Below are 16140 nucleotides of genomic sequence, written 5' to 3'. Positions count from 1 at the left end.
CTCCTCCATACTATAAATCCTTTACCCACACTCTCTGCTGCCTCCGATTTCCAGCCTGCCCAAGGCTCTTAACGGCCCCTCTGCACTCTCTGTGCATCTTCTCCTTTCTGCATTAGTTCCTACCACTTACACCTGCCTGCTTCTCCTTATATACTAGTGCAGATTCAAGAGGTTGAATCTGATTGGTGTAGGCCATCCTTTTGAACCAGGCCAGTTCACAGGTGGTTTGACAGGCCTGTGCATTGCCTGTCAGGTGGGTCAGGGGGTGGACTCATGAGGGCTTCAGAGTGGCTGTGGGCAGGCCAGGCATTCTATAGTTTCTCTTGTTTAAGACACAGGCAAGCCATTTTTCATGAAGATGGTAAAGATTCCAGTTTGAATAATCATTAATTTGATAGCTTAAGGTCTGAATGAATGAGGCTTCACTGACTTGTAGCATGATTTGGGAGACATAGTTCCTATTTCTAGCTCCTCTTTAATGAGCAGATCATCTGAATTGATCCAGGATTCATTTTATTGCAAGTGAAGAACATCCAACTTAAATTGGCACAGGTCCAAAATGGAATTAGCTGGCTCACGTATCTGAAAAATCCAAGGGATAGATCTTGCTTCATGCTTGGCTCCATCCAGGTGTCAAACAGTGTCAATGTCACCATGTCATAATGACTCTCTCTGTCTCAGAGCTACTTTGCTCTGTGTTGGCTCCTTTCCCAGGCAGCCTCTTTGGTCCCGGTGGTCAGATTACCACCAACAGCTCCAGGCTGACATTCTCTCTCCTCAGCAGCACTGCTGGAAGAGAGATTCCCTCTTCCCAGTGGTTCCACCCAACGTCCTGGAACTGAGTCTCATTGGCTTGGCTTCGTTCACCTGTGCATCCCTGAACCAATGGTTAGACCAGAGGGATGCAATGCTTTGGTTGGCCTGCCTTAGGTCACATGACTATCCCTGCAGCCCCTCCTAAACCACATGAACTGAGAGTGACAGAGGGGTGGTTCCCCAAAGGAAGAGTGGGGTGCTATCAATCGAAAGAGAAATGGATGCTGGCAAACCAACACCAGTGTTTATACCAGTTAATCTGTCCATTTCTGTTTCCCAGTCTCTGAAAGCATGTGCTATTTGCAGAGTAATACTGCAAGCAACCTCTGAGCCTACGAATATTTGCAGGTGACTTCTATAATTTGCTTATTTTTTAAGTGAAGTGAGATTCATGTAACATAAAATAAACCATTTTAAAGTGAATGATGCAGGGTCTTTCCTGGTGGTGCAGTGGTTAAGAATCCTCCTGCCAGTGCAGGGGACACGGATTCGAGCCCTGGTCCGGGAAGATCCCACATGCCGCGGAGCAGCTAAGCCCATGTGCCACAACTACTGAGCCTGCGCTCTAGAGCCCACGAGCCACAACTACTGAGTCCACGTGCCACAACTCCTGAAGCCTGTGCGTCTAGAGCCCGTGCTCCGCAACAAGAGAAACCACCGCAATGAGAAGCCCGCGCACCGCTACGAAGAGCCGCCCCCGCTCGCCGCAACTAGAGAAAGCCCGCGCTCAGCAACGAAGACCCAACGCAGCCAAAAATAAATAAATAAAGTGAATGATGCAGTGGCGTTTAATACATCACAATGTTGCACTACCACCGCCTCTATCTAGTTCCGGAACATTTTCATCACCTCAAAATAAGACCCCATGCCCAGGGACTTCCCTGGTGGCACAGTGGTTAAGAATCCACCTGCCAGTGCAGGGGACACGGGTTCGAGCCCTGGTCCAGGAAGATCCCACATGCCATGGAGCAACTAAGCCCATGTGTCACAACTACTGAGCCTGCGCTCTAGAGCCCATGAGCCACAACTACTGAGCCCGCGTGATTAGAGCCCATGCTCTGCAACAAGAGAAGCCACTGCAATGAGAAGCCCACGCACCACAATGAAGAGTAGCCCCCGCTCGCTGCAATTAGAGAAAGCCCGCGCACAGCAACGAAGACCCAATGCGGCCAAAAAAACACAAAACAAACCAAAAAAACCATGCCCAGTAAGCAGAAGCTCCCCCTTCCCTACTCCTCCCAGTCATGGTGACCACCAGTCTGCCTTCTGTGTCTATGGATTTACCTATTCTGGATATTTCATATAAGTGGAGTCACAAAATATTTGACGTTTTGTGTCTGGCTTCTTTCACTTATCCCAATGTTTTCAAGGTTCATCTACATTGTAGCATGTATCAGCACTTCATTCTTTTTTGGGGCTGAGTAATATTCTATTGTGTGTTTATACTAGGCTGTTGTGCAACCAATCTCCAGAACTTTTTCATCTTGCAAAACTGAAACTCTATACTCATTAAACAACAACTCCCCATTCCCTCCTTCCCACCCACTTCCTGGCAACACTATTCTATTTCCTGTGCCTGTGAATTTGACTACTTTAGATATCTCATATAAGTGGAATCATACAGTATTTGCCCTTTTGTTTCTGGCTTATTTCACTTAGTGTAATGTCCTCAATATACGTTCATGTTGTAGCTTGTGTCAGCATTTCCTTTATAAAGCTGAATAATATTCCATTGTATGTATACACCACATTTTGTCTATTCATTCATCTGTCAAGGGACACTGGGTTGCTTCCACCTCTTGGCTATTGTGAATAATGCTGCTGTAGACATGACTTGCAAATATCTCTTTGAGACTCTGCTTTCAAGTCCTTTGGATCTACACTCCAAAAGTGGGATTGCTAAATCATATGGTAATTCTATTTTTAATTTTTTGAAGAACTAGCATTTGCTTGTTTTTAAAATTAATTTTCTGCCTAACTCTTTCCTAAAAATATTTTATGCAGAAGATACCAGTGGGAATGTAAAGGGTGTTTTTAAATGCTTTGAAATTCTCGTAGAGTAAAAGCAAAAATCTCAATATAAAAAAAAAAATCTAACAAGCGGAATCCTGGAAACCAGTTGGAGATCAATTTCCAGAACAATGTCTCAGTTCATCTGCTTGGCCAAGAGCCAGAGCCTGAGCCCCTGGAGTCACACTTCCAGGTCACTGGCATGGTCTCGACAATAGTTTCTGAACTTAAGCTGTGGCCACACGTGGGAGATTTATCTTTGTCCAGCCCTCCCTTATGAAACACTTCCTCTAGCAGAAGCACAAGAGTAAAACTGGAATGAAGCCATTCCACTGAATAACCACATCAATGAATTTCCTGCCCTCACTCAACAAACAAAACAGCCTGTGGTTTTACAGGCTCATTCATTTGAGTCTATCCACAACAGCCCTACAAAAGCTCCTCACCGAGACAAACACACACAGACAATTTACAATCCAGAAAGGCAAGTGTACACAGTAGATGTGTGCCAATAAATATAACATTGCTTTTCTTTCTTTTTAAAAATTGCTTTTCCCACCTCCTTTAAGACTTCGACAGCACTCTGAGTAAGCAGTGAATAGTGAGCATCTACTATATGCCAGGAGCCCCTAAAGGCCCCCAGGCTGAGTCTTTACCTGGATTTTTGGGGCACTTCTTGGTTTCTGGATAAAAACAAGGCTTTCTGGAGGCATTTGCAGGTGTGCCTGGCTCCTCCACTCTGGCTGGCAGAAGCTCTCTCCTGGGTGCCCAGCCCTGCCCGACTCTGCAGAGACATCTCCCCACAGACCAGACAGATGCTCCTTTCAGCTGGATGTCAGCCTTTGGTAAGTCCCTGAGCCTTTCTGAACTTCGGTTTCCTCAACTGTCCAGTGAAGGGGTAAATGGGAATCAGTCTCAACATCTAACAACAAATGCACGATCAAATAATTCACGACGTCATCGTAACTGGCAGTTGTTTTAAAAAAACCATTTTTTGCAATGTATAACATCAGAAAATGATCAACATAGACTATTAAATGAGATCTGTGTTCTTATGTGGATCAGATAGTCTACATATATTGTTGAAATCATGAATATAAAACTGTGGAAATAGAAAGGAACATTGAAAAACAAATGAGAGTGTAAACACCGCTGCCTCACCCCCATTGGCCGAAAAAAAATGAAAACCATTTGAGAGTAAACCTGTTGATCACTAGGTCTCCTTTTGCCTTAAAAATCGGTCAGTCACAGAGACTCTGCCCGGTTTGGAATATGGTATCCCAAACTTAAAATGTAAATGATGTTTGGCCCACTTCTATGATTTTATCCTCGGGAGAAAACAAACAACAACCAAACAAGTGCATGAAAGTCATGTAAAAGAATACATATTGCAGAGATGTTTCTAGAGCATAATAGTGAGATCATCTGAAATGTTCCCAAATGGAGGATTTCGTTTGCAAACAAGCAACAATCCTTACAGTAGAATCCTGTACAACCATTAAGAATGTTGCTGTAGTAATTTATTTATAGACATAAGTGAAGAAAAGCAAATTATACAACAGCATGTATGTATAATTTGACCCCGTTCATACTGAATCCAAACTATCATATATGCATATTCACATTTATATACATAGAAGGTAGTCTGGAAGGAAATACTGCAGGATGTTCATTGCTTTTAGGTGGTTGGATTGCTAATTAATTAATTAATTTTATGTTTGCATGTTTGTATTTATGAATAAAGTTTTATATAATGAACATGTAAAAATAGTAATAGCTTCCCATTAGGAGGTGCCAGGCTGTGTACAAAGCACATCACCTGTGTTTCATTTAATCCTCACCACAATCATTTCAGGGGTGTTGATAAACCCAGTTTAGAGAGGGGGAAACTGAGGCTTAGCAAACATAAGTCATATTCTGTATAACTTTCTTATTGTTGTTGTAAAAAATTACCAGAAATGTAGTGGCTTACGACAACACGAATTTATTATCTTACGGTTCTGGAGGTCAGAAGTCTGAAGTGGGTCTCACTGGGCTAAAATCAAGGTGTCAGCAGGGCTACATTCATTCTGGAGCCTCTAGGGGAGAATCTGGTTCCTTGCCTTTTCCAGCTTCTAGAGGTTGCCTGCACTCCTTGGCTCCTGGCCCCTTCCTCCACCTGCAGACCCAGCAATGGTTGGTTAAGTCTTTCTCACATGGCATCCTTTTGGTTCTGACAATCCTGCCTTCTTCCCCATTTAAGGACCTTTGTGATTACATTGGGCCCACCCAGATAATTGAGGGTAATCTCCCAATATTCAGGTCAGCTGATTAACAACCTTAATTCCATCTGGTATCATAATTCCCGTTAGTCACGTAACGGAATGTATTCATAGACTCTGGGAATTAGGATGTGGACATCTTTGAGAGGCCATTCTTCTGCCTGCCCTCCTTGCCCAAGGTTTCATAAGGTACCAGGTGATGGATTAGGAAGTGAATGCATTCTGACTTCCAGTCCTGTGCCCTTAGATTATGCTATGTGTCTGATTACTTGTATATTGAAGACATTTAAAAACTTTTTATAGGTTAAAAAAAAAATAAAAGGACATTTCCTTCCTTGTCCCTTTATGCTTATTCAGCCTTTTTGCTATGTCATCCATCTGCCCCTACCTCAATTTCCCATTCTAGCAAAACCAGTCTGTCCACTGGTCCAAGTCCAGCACCCACACACTCCAAGCTTGCTTCCACTTCAGGTGGTCCTCATACTGCCTCTTAAACTTGGGAGCATCACTCTTGGTCATCTGAGAAGCTTATGACAAGATGGGATTCAATGTGCAAGGTATTTATTAGGAGAGATGGCTGTGAGAGAAAATGGGGAGAGAATCTGAGCCTGAGTATGGAAGCCAGGGAAGGAAGCAACCTAGCCTGAGGTGTAGTTGCAAAGAAACAGGCAAGCCAGTCTTGACCAGGTAGGAGCCCTGAGCCTCCCAGCTCTGTGTTAATAACCCTGCCAAGCTCGGTCATGGGCTGGGGGCAGCCTGCCAAAGCGTGGTCTTGGCCTCAAAGCAGATAACAGCACCTGGGGCCCTGACCAACTTCTCTCCCTGCAGTTATGGATGTATGGGCTGCATTTTCATGGCTGCCATGAGGGGTTTTCATGGTGATTTCCTGCATAAACCTTCACCAGGGGAAAGCTTTCTGGAGTCAAAGACCATGATTGCCTCACCTATTCCCAGCACTCCCAGCTACAGCATGCTTAAGGACTTTGTGTCCAGCCTAGGGGGGAAGGTGGGCTTTCATCTGCTTTGTCACTTCTACCTCTCCAAGCCTCAGTTTATTTAACTATGAAATGGGTTAATAGCAGTCCCTCCCACATTGGGTTGGTGTGAGGATGAAATGAAACGCTGAGCATCAGGGCCTTCAGTCAGGGCCTGGCATATGGGAGTGATAACGGTCAGGAAATGGAAGTTGTCTTCACTGGAGCACTCTGACCTGCACACAGTAGGTGCTTAGTAAATGTTAATTGTTGTCGTTGGGGCATACATACAGTGGGTGCTTGGTAAATGTTACAGTTGTCCTTGGAATGCGCGGACCTATAGGGAGCATGCATTTGGTAATGGGAGCAGTCCTTACGGGAGCAGGCTGACCTGAACACAATAGGCGCCCAGTAAATATGGTTTGGCTGGTTCCAACCATTGTTTTAATGGAAGTGGTTCCACTTCTCTCTCCTTAGTGGAGAGAGCAGCCCAGGCTAATAGAGACAGAGGAAGGCATGGCAAGATCCAGGAGGTCTCTCCCCATCACTCCATGAGCCTCCAGAACCTTATCCATAAGCACAGTTAAGCACTTTGCAGCTAGCAGGCACTCCATAAAGTCATTCCCACCTCTTAAATAGCCAGTGAGCATCTGTGCTTAGTCCCAGAGCTAGCTCAAAGCAAATTTCGTTTTTTATGTTTTAAATTTTATTTATTTATTTATTTATTTTTGGCTATGTTAGGTCTTCGTTGCTGCGCACAGGCTTTCTCCAGTTGCGGTGAGTGGGGGCTACTCTTCGTTGCAGTGCGCAGGCTTCTTGTTGCGGAGCAGGGGCTCTAGGTGCCCGGGCTTCAGTAGTTGTGGCACATGGGCTTAGTTGCTCCGCGGCATGTGGTATCTTCCCATACCAGGGATCGAACCCGTGTTCTCTGCACTGGCAGGTGGATTCTTAACCACCGCGCCACCAGGGAAGTCCTCACAGCAAAGTTATTTATTTATTTATTTATTTATTTACTCGCGGCTTGTGGGATCTTAGTTCCCCGAACAGGGATTGAACTTGGGCCCTTGGCAGCCAAATTGCGGAGTCCTAACCACTGGACCACCAGGGAATTCCTTCAAAGCAAATTTTAAAAAGTCTCCTTCTGAGCCTTTTCTATGAAGGTGCAACCATCTCATCAGACAAAAGAGTTGTTTTCTTTTTTAACACATGGCTTGTGGGATGGCATCTATCATCTCATGAGCATTTGATGAGAGCTGTTTAATGTAAACAGTGAGAAGAAAGGTGCTCTGATTTTTCCAACTGCCGCTGATTAAGGAGATGCTGTTGATACTGGATTTGCAGGTGCAACGATCTATCTTTTCTGAATGTGATATTTTGTTAGAAAGCAAAGCTTTAGTGATCTGAACCTGAAACCAACCAGATGGTGATTTTAAAAAATTCTTATTTTCATATAATAATAATGATAATGATAATATCATGTACTAAGTGTGTCAGGCACTATTTTAAGTGCTGGGGATAAGACCAGTGACTAAGAGAGATAACCCTCATGGAGTGTATATTCCAGTGGGCAGTGGTGTGTTTCAGATGATAAACTCATAATACCAAATGCTCTGAATGTTAAGAAAGAGAAAAGACAAATTGAATGTGGATGCAGAGATGAGGGCATTTCCCAGTCTTGATGAGTGGAAGAAGGTGGAAGCGATGTTTAAGATGAGTAAAGGTGAACTGGGACAAGAATACAGTGAGGGGTGGGGGGAAGGGGAATGAGGGAAAAGTGTTCCAAGAAGAGGGAATAGCATGTGCAAAGGCCCAGAGGTAGAAAGACAAGTTGGAAATGAAACAAATTCAGTGTTTGGAGAGAAGAATGCAAGGAGGTAGACACGGGGAAGTAGAAGTCTACAGGATGCTTTTAAGAGTCTGGACTTCATCCTGAGGCAATTGGGGGAGGGGCACAGAGGGCTTTAGGGAAGGCAGGGTGAGGTGTGGACCTACCTGATTTATATCTGAGAAAGATCACATTTTGTAATTTTTTATTTGTTGAATGTCATTTGATGAATGCCTCTCTCCACTGCTAGACTATATACTCCACGAGGGCGGCAACTATTTCTCTTTTGGTTACAAGTTTCTCAAAATGCATTTATAGAACAATTGATGGAATGAACCAACAATCATATTAGTGTTTCATGTTGAAGGCATTGCTTCTGGTCTCGACTTAAGTAGACAGTTAACTAGCTATGATTCATCCCTTTAAAGTACACATTCTTTTACCTACCTAATCCCTGTCTAATAAAATTTTCCTAAAACTATCCATCAAGTGTACACACACACACACACACATATATTCATTTCAGTGATATTTGTAAAATGAAAAAACAACAAAATAGCATAAATGTCCAAAATCAGGAAGTTTGTTGAACAAACTGTGGGGCATCTAGAGTAGACTAAGCCATTAAAATAATGGAGATCCATTTTCATATGGATATTCTACAATGGTAGAGTAAATGCAATTTTTTGGGTGAATAAACAGAACAAAATATTTATAATCATAATTTTAAAAAAATTTATTTTACTTATTTATTTATTTTTGGCTGCATTGGGTCTTCGTTGCTGTGTGTGGGCTTTCTCTAGTTGTGGCGAGTGGGGGCTACTCTTCATTGTGGTGTGCAGCCTTCTTATTGCAGTGGCTTCTCTTGTTGTGGAGCACAGGCTCTAGGCTCACAGGCTTCAGTAGTTGTGGCACGTGGGCTCAGTAGTTGTGGCTCATAGGCTCTAGAGTGCAGGCTCAGTAGTTGTGGCGCATGGGCTTAGTTGCTCCGCAGCATGTAGGATCTTCCCGGACCAGGGATTGAACCTGTATCCCCTGCGCTGGCAGGCGGATTCTTAACCACTGCGCCACCAGGGAAGTCCCCTATAGTCATAGTTTTAAAATTGGAAAGATATACCCCAAATTGTTGCCAATGTTTATGTCCAAGTAGTGGAATAGAAGCTATTCGTATTTATTTCTTTGGATTTTTAAATATGAATTGTATTATTTCCTAATAGGAAATAAAAACAACAGACAACTTTTTATTCCCTGGGGGGGAGTTATCAAATGTCAAAAGCTCTCCTAAGGGCAAATTAGATAAGGAGTATTACATAGTGCCCATCATATTTAGAAAAAGAAAGCATTTGGTGGCTACAATGAGAGCAGTTTTGAGGCAGAGCCACTTGTCAACAAAGTAGGAATAGTAACTATGGTTTGTCGACAAAAAAAAAAAAATAGCACAAGAGCTGGAAGTTGAGTTTTATTCTGTGTCTTACTGAGGACTACAGCCTGGGAGACAGCCTTTCAAATAGCTCTGAGGAACTGCTTCGAAGAGGAAGAGGGAAAGGCCAGTATATATATGATTTTGGCTAAGGGGTACATGAAATCAAGCATACATGCTGGTAGAAGATTGATGATAGTCATTAGGAGCAGATATCTCAGTTCATGATTTTAGTGCTTTTTAAGTATGGAAAGATGCAAGAATCTGGATTCATTTAAAAATTCTCCTAGAATATATCTAAGATCTAAGGATTTTGCCTTTTTTTTTCTCAAGGCACACAGTGCCTCATCCTGTTCTTGTCCTGAATGCCTTTCAGGGTGTGTTGTAGGTCAGGGACTGCAGTGGCTGACTTCATTCTTTTAAAACTGGATGGTGAGCAACATTCCTTGTTTCGTAAGTTAAAAAAAAAAATTTCCCAAGAATCTTGTCTAGAGCAAGTGGGGATAGGGAGGTCAAATATATGTGCAAATATATTTATCCGTGGAGAACAACGCTCAAAAGTTCCCCCAGGCCCTCTCCTGGCCATTACGGAAAGCAGTGAGCATGCGCGAAAATACCAGGAGGCGGGGCAATGAGGTTGTTTTAAGAAGTGCAGGAGAAAAGCAAGACCTTACCATTTCTGCATTTAGAAAGTAGAGCAAAGAATCATGCAAAAAGGTTAAAAAAAAATTAAAGGTAGCTCAACTGCAGTTCTTGAAACAACAGTCTTACAAGCCCAGCCACAGTTCTTGGGAACTCTGCCAGCGGCGAGCAGCACATTCCCCCTCCGCAAAAAAGAAAGGCCAAACCTGCCGCATTGACCCGGGAGCGCTAGAGGGCCCGCGCTACTGGGTTCGGCCAATCAGAGAGCAGAGTGGGGCCCGTCCTCGCCGGTGACTGGAGAAGCGGGGCAGGGCGGGGCGGTGCTCTGGCGCATGCGCTCCCCGGCCGTGGTGCGTGAGTTGCCTCGGTACAGCTTGCAGACCGCTGGGAGTGTGGGCTGTTACCCTGCGTGAGTCCTCCCGCAGCTTTCCCTGCTGTCCGACCCTCTCGGCTTCGCGATGCCGGTGGACCTCAGCAAGTGGTCCGGGCCTTTGAGCCTGCAGGAAGTGGACGAGAGGCCGCAGCACCCGCTGCAGGTCAAATACGGCGGGGCGGAGGTTGACGAGCTGGGCAAAGTGCTCACACCCACCCAGGTACCCAAGGGCGGCGGGGATGCAGCTACTGGAGGCTCAGAGTCTCTCAGGCCGGAGGGACGGGGACCCAGTGGAAGTGGGGAGGGACGTTCCGGCCTCCGTGCGCCGGATCAACCGAGGGAAGGGGGTCGCGGTGCCCAAGCCGCAGGCCTGCTGACCGCCCCCTTCCCCCACCCAGCCCCGGGAACCCGGCACGTGGCAGGCGGGGCTCGGCCTTCGGAAGAAATTGATCCGTTTTCCAGGGACTTCGAGGCGCAGGCAGTGGCGTAGGCCTCGAAACGGCCCAGATTGCTGCGCAGGGGCGGGGAGGGCGACATCCCCTGGAGGGAGTAGGGAGTGGGGAGTGGCCGCCCACATGTCCCCAGAGCCTCCCCTCGGTGTTCAGGATTTTAGGCCTCAATTTGGGGAGTAAAAGCCCCACCCGAGGGCATGTGACGCATTATGTAAGCAGTCAGCAGCGGTGAGCAGCAGTGCGCAGAGATTCTTCCCAGTAGCGTGAAGCCGCCCCAAAGGTAAATGCATTCTGCAGCTGGAAGGCTTGAGGGTAAACGGCCTTGTTCTACCGTTTGGTTTCTGAGCGCCCACGGCTGAGGCCTAACCAGGTCCTGGCTGCTGCAAGTGGGGAAACTAGGTGCCCGACGCCGTGGCGAGTTTTTGGTTCCGAACCTCCGGAGCAACAGTGCGAATAAACAGTGCTCAGATGGTTTATTGGTTTAGACGCTTACAGAGTTTATTGTTTTGGGTGTTTAAAGTGCCCATCTCGCAGCCTCTCTTTCCAGACTCACTGTCCACGTCTGCCCACCTTGGTTTTCTCATTTTCTCTGCTCTTAAATATCTGGTTAATTCAGATTTCACTTTAGCAGGCCCCAGGTAAAGTGGTCACCAATCTAGAGATCCTGTCATTCCAGATAATGTAAGGTTGTAGTCAGCACCAGCGTTGAAATCCTGACCCAACGTCTTTCTGTTAATAACATGCTAGGATATTAGCCCCATATTGTTGTTGGGACTAAAATAAATAATGTATATTAAACGTCAGATCCTGGCTCGTAATAGAGTCGATACACTTGAGCTTTAATTAATAATTTACTGTGCTTGACCTTTAAGGAATCTGAGGTCAAAGAAGGTATTGGTTTCTTCAGCATTTCTGACTTGAACTCCAAATCTATTCCTTTCTACAGGTTAAGAACCGGCCCACCAGCATTGCATGGGATGGCCTTGATCCAGGTAAACTGTATACCTTGGTCTTGACAGACCCGGATGCTCCCAGCAGGAAGGACCCCAAATACAGGCAAGTTGGGGAAAGATGGGAAACACCGAGTCATCCACATGTGACCCAGTGCTTCTTGCACTGTGTAAGTCCCTTACTGGCCATTCTGTGGTGGCAGAAATAGACCCGATTTGGGGTGTTCACGTCCATGCTTAAGCCTGAGTATGCATTTCCCTCCCTTTCACTCCCTAGAAAAAAGTCTAGAATCTATAGCCGAGAGCTAGATCTGCCCCAGGCCTGTTTTTGTACAGCCCCATGAGCTGAGAATGACTTTAACATTTTTAAATGAATGGGGGAAAAAAATTGAAGAACAATAATACTTTGTGACATGTGGAGATTACATGAAATTCAGATTTTGGTGTCCCTAAATAAAGTTTTGTTGGAACCCAGCCACGATAATTTATGTTCTGTCTGTGGCTGCTTTCAGGCTACAGCTGCAGAGTTGAGTAGTTGTGATAGAGACAGTGTGTTGTACAAAGCCTAAAACATTTACTGTCTGGCCCTTCACGGAAGAAGTGTGCTGACCCCTGCCCTAGAGAGTCGGAGGGAGGGAGGGAGTGGCTGGGTCCTCTCTGCTGGCATGTGAGGTTTGCTCTGGCCGAGAAGGCGGGGCCGTCTGTCTTGTCTGTCACTGCCTCCTGGTGTGGAGCATGTGTGTGCTGCACATTGGCTGGCTGCGCCCACGAGTGCGTAATAACGTCCTGCGGTGCTGATGGTCCTCTGTTCCTCCACGTAGGGAGTGGCACCATTTCCTGGTGGTCAACATGAAGGGCAACGACATCAGCAGTGGCACGGTCCTCTCCGATTATGTGGGCTCTGGGCCTCCCAAGGGCACAGGTCAGTAAAGGCTGCTTTTGGAGGGAGATGGGAGGGGAGCCTGGGTGCATATCAGGATTGGCCTAAAGTGCTACAAAATTTTAGTCTGGTTCTGAGAGTTTTATTTTTATTTATGAGAGCCCTTACCCTAGTGGAGATTTTAGGCAACTTGGTTCCTCTCTAAGGCAACTGCCTGGCAGGGACACTCAGACCTGCTGTAGTGTCAGGTGGCTAGAACCTTGGGTACCAGTTTAGATGGATGTGTTCTTTTAGCACTGCCTCTGAGCTGTCAGGCCTTTAGCAAGCAGGGAAGTTGGTGAAGAGTTACCAAGGAAGCAATGTTGCAGAATGCTGAGAACAACTTCCCAGGGGAGCTACATGTGGATTAAACAGTTAAATCATCTAAATTCCATATTCAGCCTTTGCCCTGTGGGTTGTTTGAGTTTCTAGTTCCCATGAACGGTCTCAAAATGGTCATAGTTTCCAAATTAATTATAAAAAATTGGCTTTTTTGTCATTTTGTCTTTCTCTCGAAAATCTAGTGTATCTTGAAAAGATTTGGATACTAAGAACTGTATTGAAGATACACACACATAATGTATTGCGTTAGGTTATGTATTATCTATGTAAAGAGAGAGAGAGAGAAAGAGAGAGAATACTGTATTGAACCTCTCCAAGTTGGGTAAGTGCTGCCTAGGCTAACAGTGGGAGATGCACTGTTATTGCCTGTCATGCATTACAGGTGTTTCCATTTCCTGAAGCAAGGGAGGTGGAGCACGGCAGAACACTTGCTCTTGTACATGTTGTCCAGCCATGAGTTACTCTGAAGAGGTATAAGAAGGTCCCCGACAAGGGACCTTGTGTTTTATCTTTAGGCCCAGAAGCTTCAGATGGCGCCAGGCCCTCTCATGCATTCATAAGAGGATGGGAGAGGGACAGCTTTCCCAGGCATCTCTTAAGTTCTCTGGGGCAGTTATAAAACTGCATTAGGCAGTTCAATTATGGAAAATACACCCATGAGAATAAAGCAGTTCTCTCAAGCAGGAGCTGTGTTCTCATTAACAAAAAGAGCTTCAGTAACTCACTTTTTTCTTTTTCGTATTTGTTTAGTCAGGTGTAACTTAAGTATAATAAAACACACAGATCAGAAGGGTTTAGTCAGTGAATATTGACCAATGCACACATCCGTGTAAGCACCATGGAAAACAAGATGTAGGATATTTTTGTCACCCCAGAAGGTTCTTAAGGCATCTTTTAAGTTAAATTTCCCCAGAGCTAATTATTTCCTGACTCCTCTCCACGGATTACTCTTGCTGTTGTTGTATTCTTATAAATGGTGTCATGCAATATGCATTTGTTTTCGGTGACTGGTCTCTTGGACTCAAGATGGTAGCTTGTTCCTTTTCATTGCCAAGTGGTATTCCATTGTGTGAATATACCACAGTTTGTGTAGCCATTCCCTGGACATTTGGGTTGTGTTCCCAGTGTTTGGATATTATGAATAAAGCTGCTGTTTACACTCTTGTCCTTTTATGGGCATGTTTCCATTTCCCTTGGGTAAATACTTAGGAGTAGAATTGTTGGGTCATAGAAATCCAAAGTGGTTGAAAATTTCTACACTCTAATCAGCAGTATAGGAAAGTTTCAGTAGCTCCATATAAGTTCCATGCCATATGCAGATCCGTACCAAGATTCATCCATGTGGTAGCATGGGGCAGTATTTCCTTCTTTTTTCAAGGCTGAATAATATTCCATCATACGTATATACTATATTTTGTTTATCCATTTGTTCATCAATGGACATCTGAGGTGCTTTCTCCTCTGGGCTATTGTGAATAAAGCTGCAGTGAACTTAGGTCCCTATCATAAATGGGGTGGTCTGGGTCCCTCCGAGTTGGTGCATTCTCCGAAAATGGGTGACGTCTCCCTCTCACATGCCTAGCTGTGTGTACATCTTCCCTCCCGCCTCTCCCTCCAGGCCTTCACCGCTACATCTGGCTGGTTTACGAGCAGGACAGGCCACTGAAGTGTGATGAGCCCATTCTCAGCAACCGATCTGGAGACCACCGTGGCAAATTCAAGGTGGCGAATTTCCGCAAAAAGTACGAGCTCGGGGCTCCGGTGGCCGGCACGTGTTACCAGGCCGAATGGGATGACTATGTGCCCAAACTGTATGAGCAGCTGTCTGGGAAGTAGAGGAAAGCCAGGAGATGGACACGGTCCCAGAGTTCCCAAGCAGTGTTTCAGTTTAGTGATGCATGTAGATTTCTCCCCTTCCCCCTGCCTGATCCCTGAGCGGTCAGATTTAGGTTTAGGATGACTTTTCCTTCTGCCTGTCCTCTGTAATTCTAGGGGGTTTACGTTTTGATCAAATTTGAACTCCGTTTTGTTGGGGGATATTTTGGTACTAGGATGGGGTCATCAAAATGTTAATATAAGAATAACAACCCAGACGTTAAAGAAGAAAAAAATTCTGGTAAAAAGACCAGGTCTGCAGTATTAGAACAGAGCATCAAAGAATCTTTAAGGGAGGTTGAAAAAAAGAAAAGGTTGATTGCCTCTGCCTTTGTGAGCCCGAGCCCAGGATTGTCTGTGATGGCATCTTCTGGCATGTGTTTTCATGGCCCTGTCTCTCCCTAAGACAACCAGGGGCCGGCACGTCCGCTAGCCCCCCATGTGATACATCTCAGGCTGGTTATTGGGTGTCAGTGTCCTGCTCTGGCTCCTTTAAAGAGCAATACTGAAAAAAGCAATAGGGAGAGAGTTGCTGTTAAAGCTTGGCCATCTAGATGAGCTGCAGGGCTGAGTGAGAGGTCATCAGAAATCCGAAAGTCTCTGCCTGTTAAATTGATCACTCTTCGGTGTAAGAAAAGCCGGTCTGTAGTTGCTGAATGTTGTGTTAATTCTGCTGTTTGCTTATAGTTGAATAAAAATAAAAACATTGTGTAGTTGAATCCGGCCTCCAGATATTTTGCCCTTTTGGGTGTGGGGTTTCATAAATGTGGGACGTCAAGAGACAACCTCTAGGGCTTCCCTGGTGGCGCAGTGGTTGAAAGTCTGCCTGCCAATGCAGGGGACACGGGTTCGATCCCTGGTCTGGGAAGATCCCGCATGCCGTGGAGCAGCTAGGCCCATGAACCACAACTGCTGAGCCTGCGTGTCTGGAGCCTGTGCTCCGCAACAGGAGAGGCCGCGATAGTGAGAGGCCCACGCACCGCAATGAAGAGTGGCCCCCGCTTGCCGCAACTAGAGAAAGCCCTCGCACAGAAACGAAGACCCAACACAGTCAAAAATAAATTAATTAATTTAAAAAAAAAAGAGACAACCTCTAAGGGTGAGCAGCCCCTTTCCCTGATCAGCAGTGACAATTGGGACTTGATTCAGGAACCATACAGAGGGCTCATCCTTGTACATGTGCCATTAAACTACAGCAGGAGCAACCATTAAAACTGGAGATGAAAAAAAAAAAAATCACGACTTTAGGCTAAGACTTCTTGCCTGAAAAGCACCTTTGCT

At 45.4% G+C, this 16140-nt stretch overlaps 1 protein-coding gene across 2 annotated transcripts; it reads left to right on the top strand.

Annotated features, from left to right (window-relative positions):
• Window positions 1-10257: 10257 nt before the first annotated feature.
• Window positions 10258-15578, top strand: PEBP1 (phosphatidylethanolamine binding protein 1). 2 transcript variants are annotated; one of them, XM_036823628.1, is made up of 4 exons: window positions 10258-10541; window positions 11720-11829; window positions 12545-12645; window positions 14603-15578. In XM_036823628.1, exons 1-4 carry the CDS (start codon window positions 10407-10409, stop codon window positions 14818-14820), a joined length of 564 nt encoding a protein of 187 aa, XP_036679523.1. In that variant the 5' UTR covers window positions 10258-10406; the 3' UTR covers window positions 14821-15578. The 2 variants fall into 2 exon arrangements, with proteins under 2 accessions (XP_036679523.1, XP_036679522.1); XM_036823627.1 differs by having other exon boundaries at window positions 10274-10541; window positions 11720-11833; window positions 12549-12645.
• The last annotated feature ends 562 nt before the right edge of the window (window positions 15579-16140 follow it).

This window comes from Balaenoptera musculus, chromosome 14 (assembly GCF_009873245.2).
Source record: "Balaenoptera musculus isolate JJ_BM4_2016_0621 chromosome 14, mBalMus1.pri.v3, whole genome shotgun sequence".
Taxonomy (NCBI): Eukaryota; Metazoa; Chordata; class Mammalia; order Artiodactyla; family Balaenopteridae; genus Balaenoptera; species Balaenoptera musculus.
This window is presented reverse-complemented; position numbering and strand designations above follow the sequence as displayed.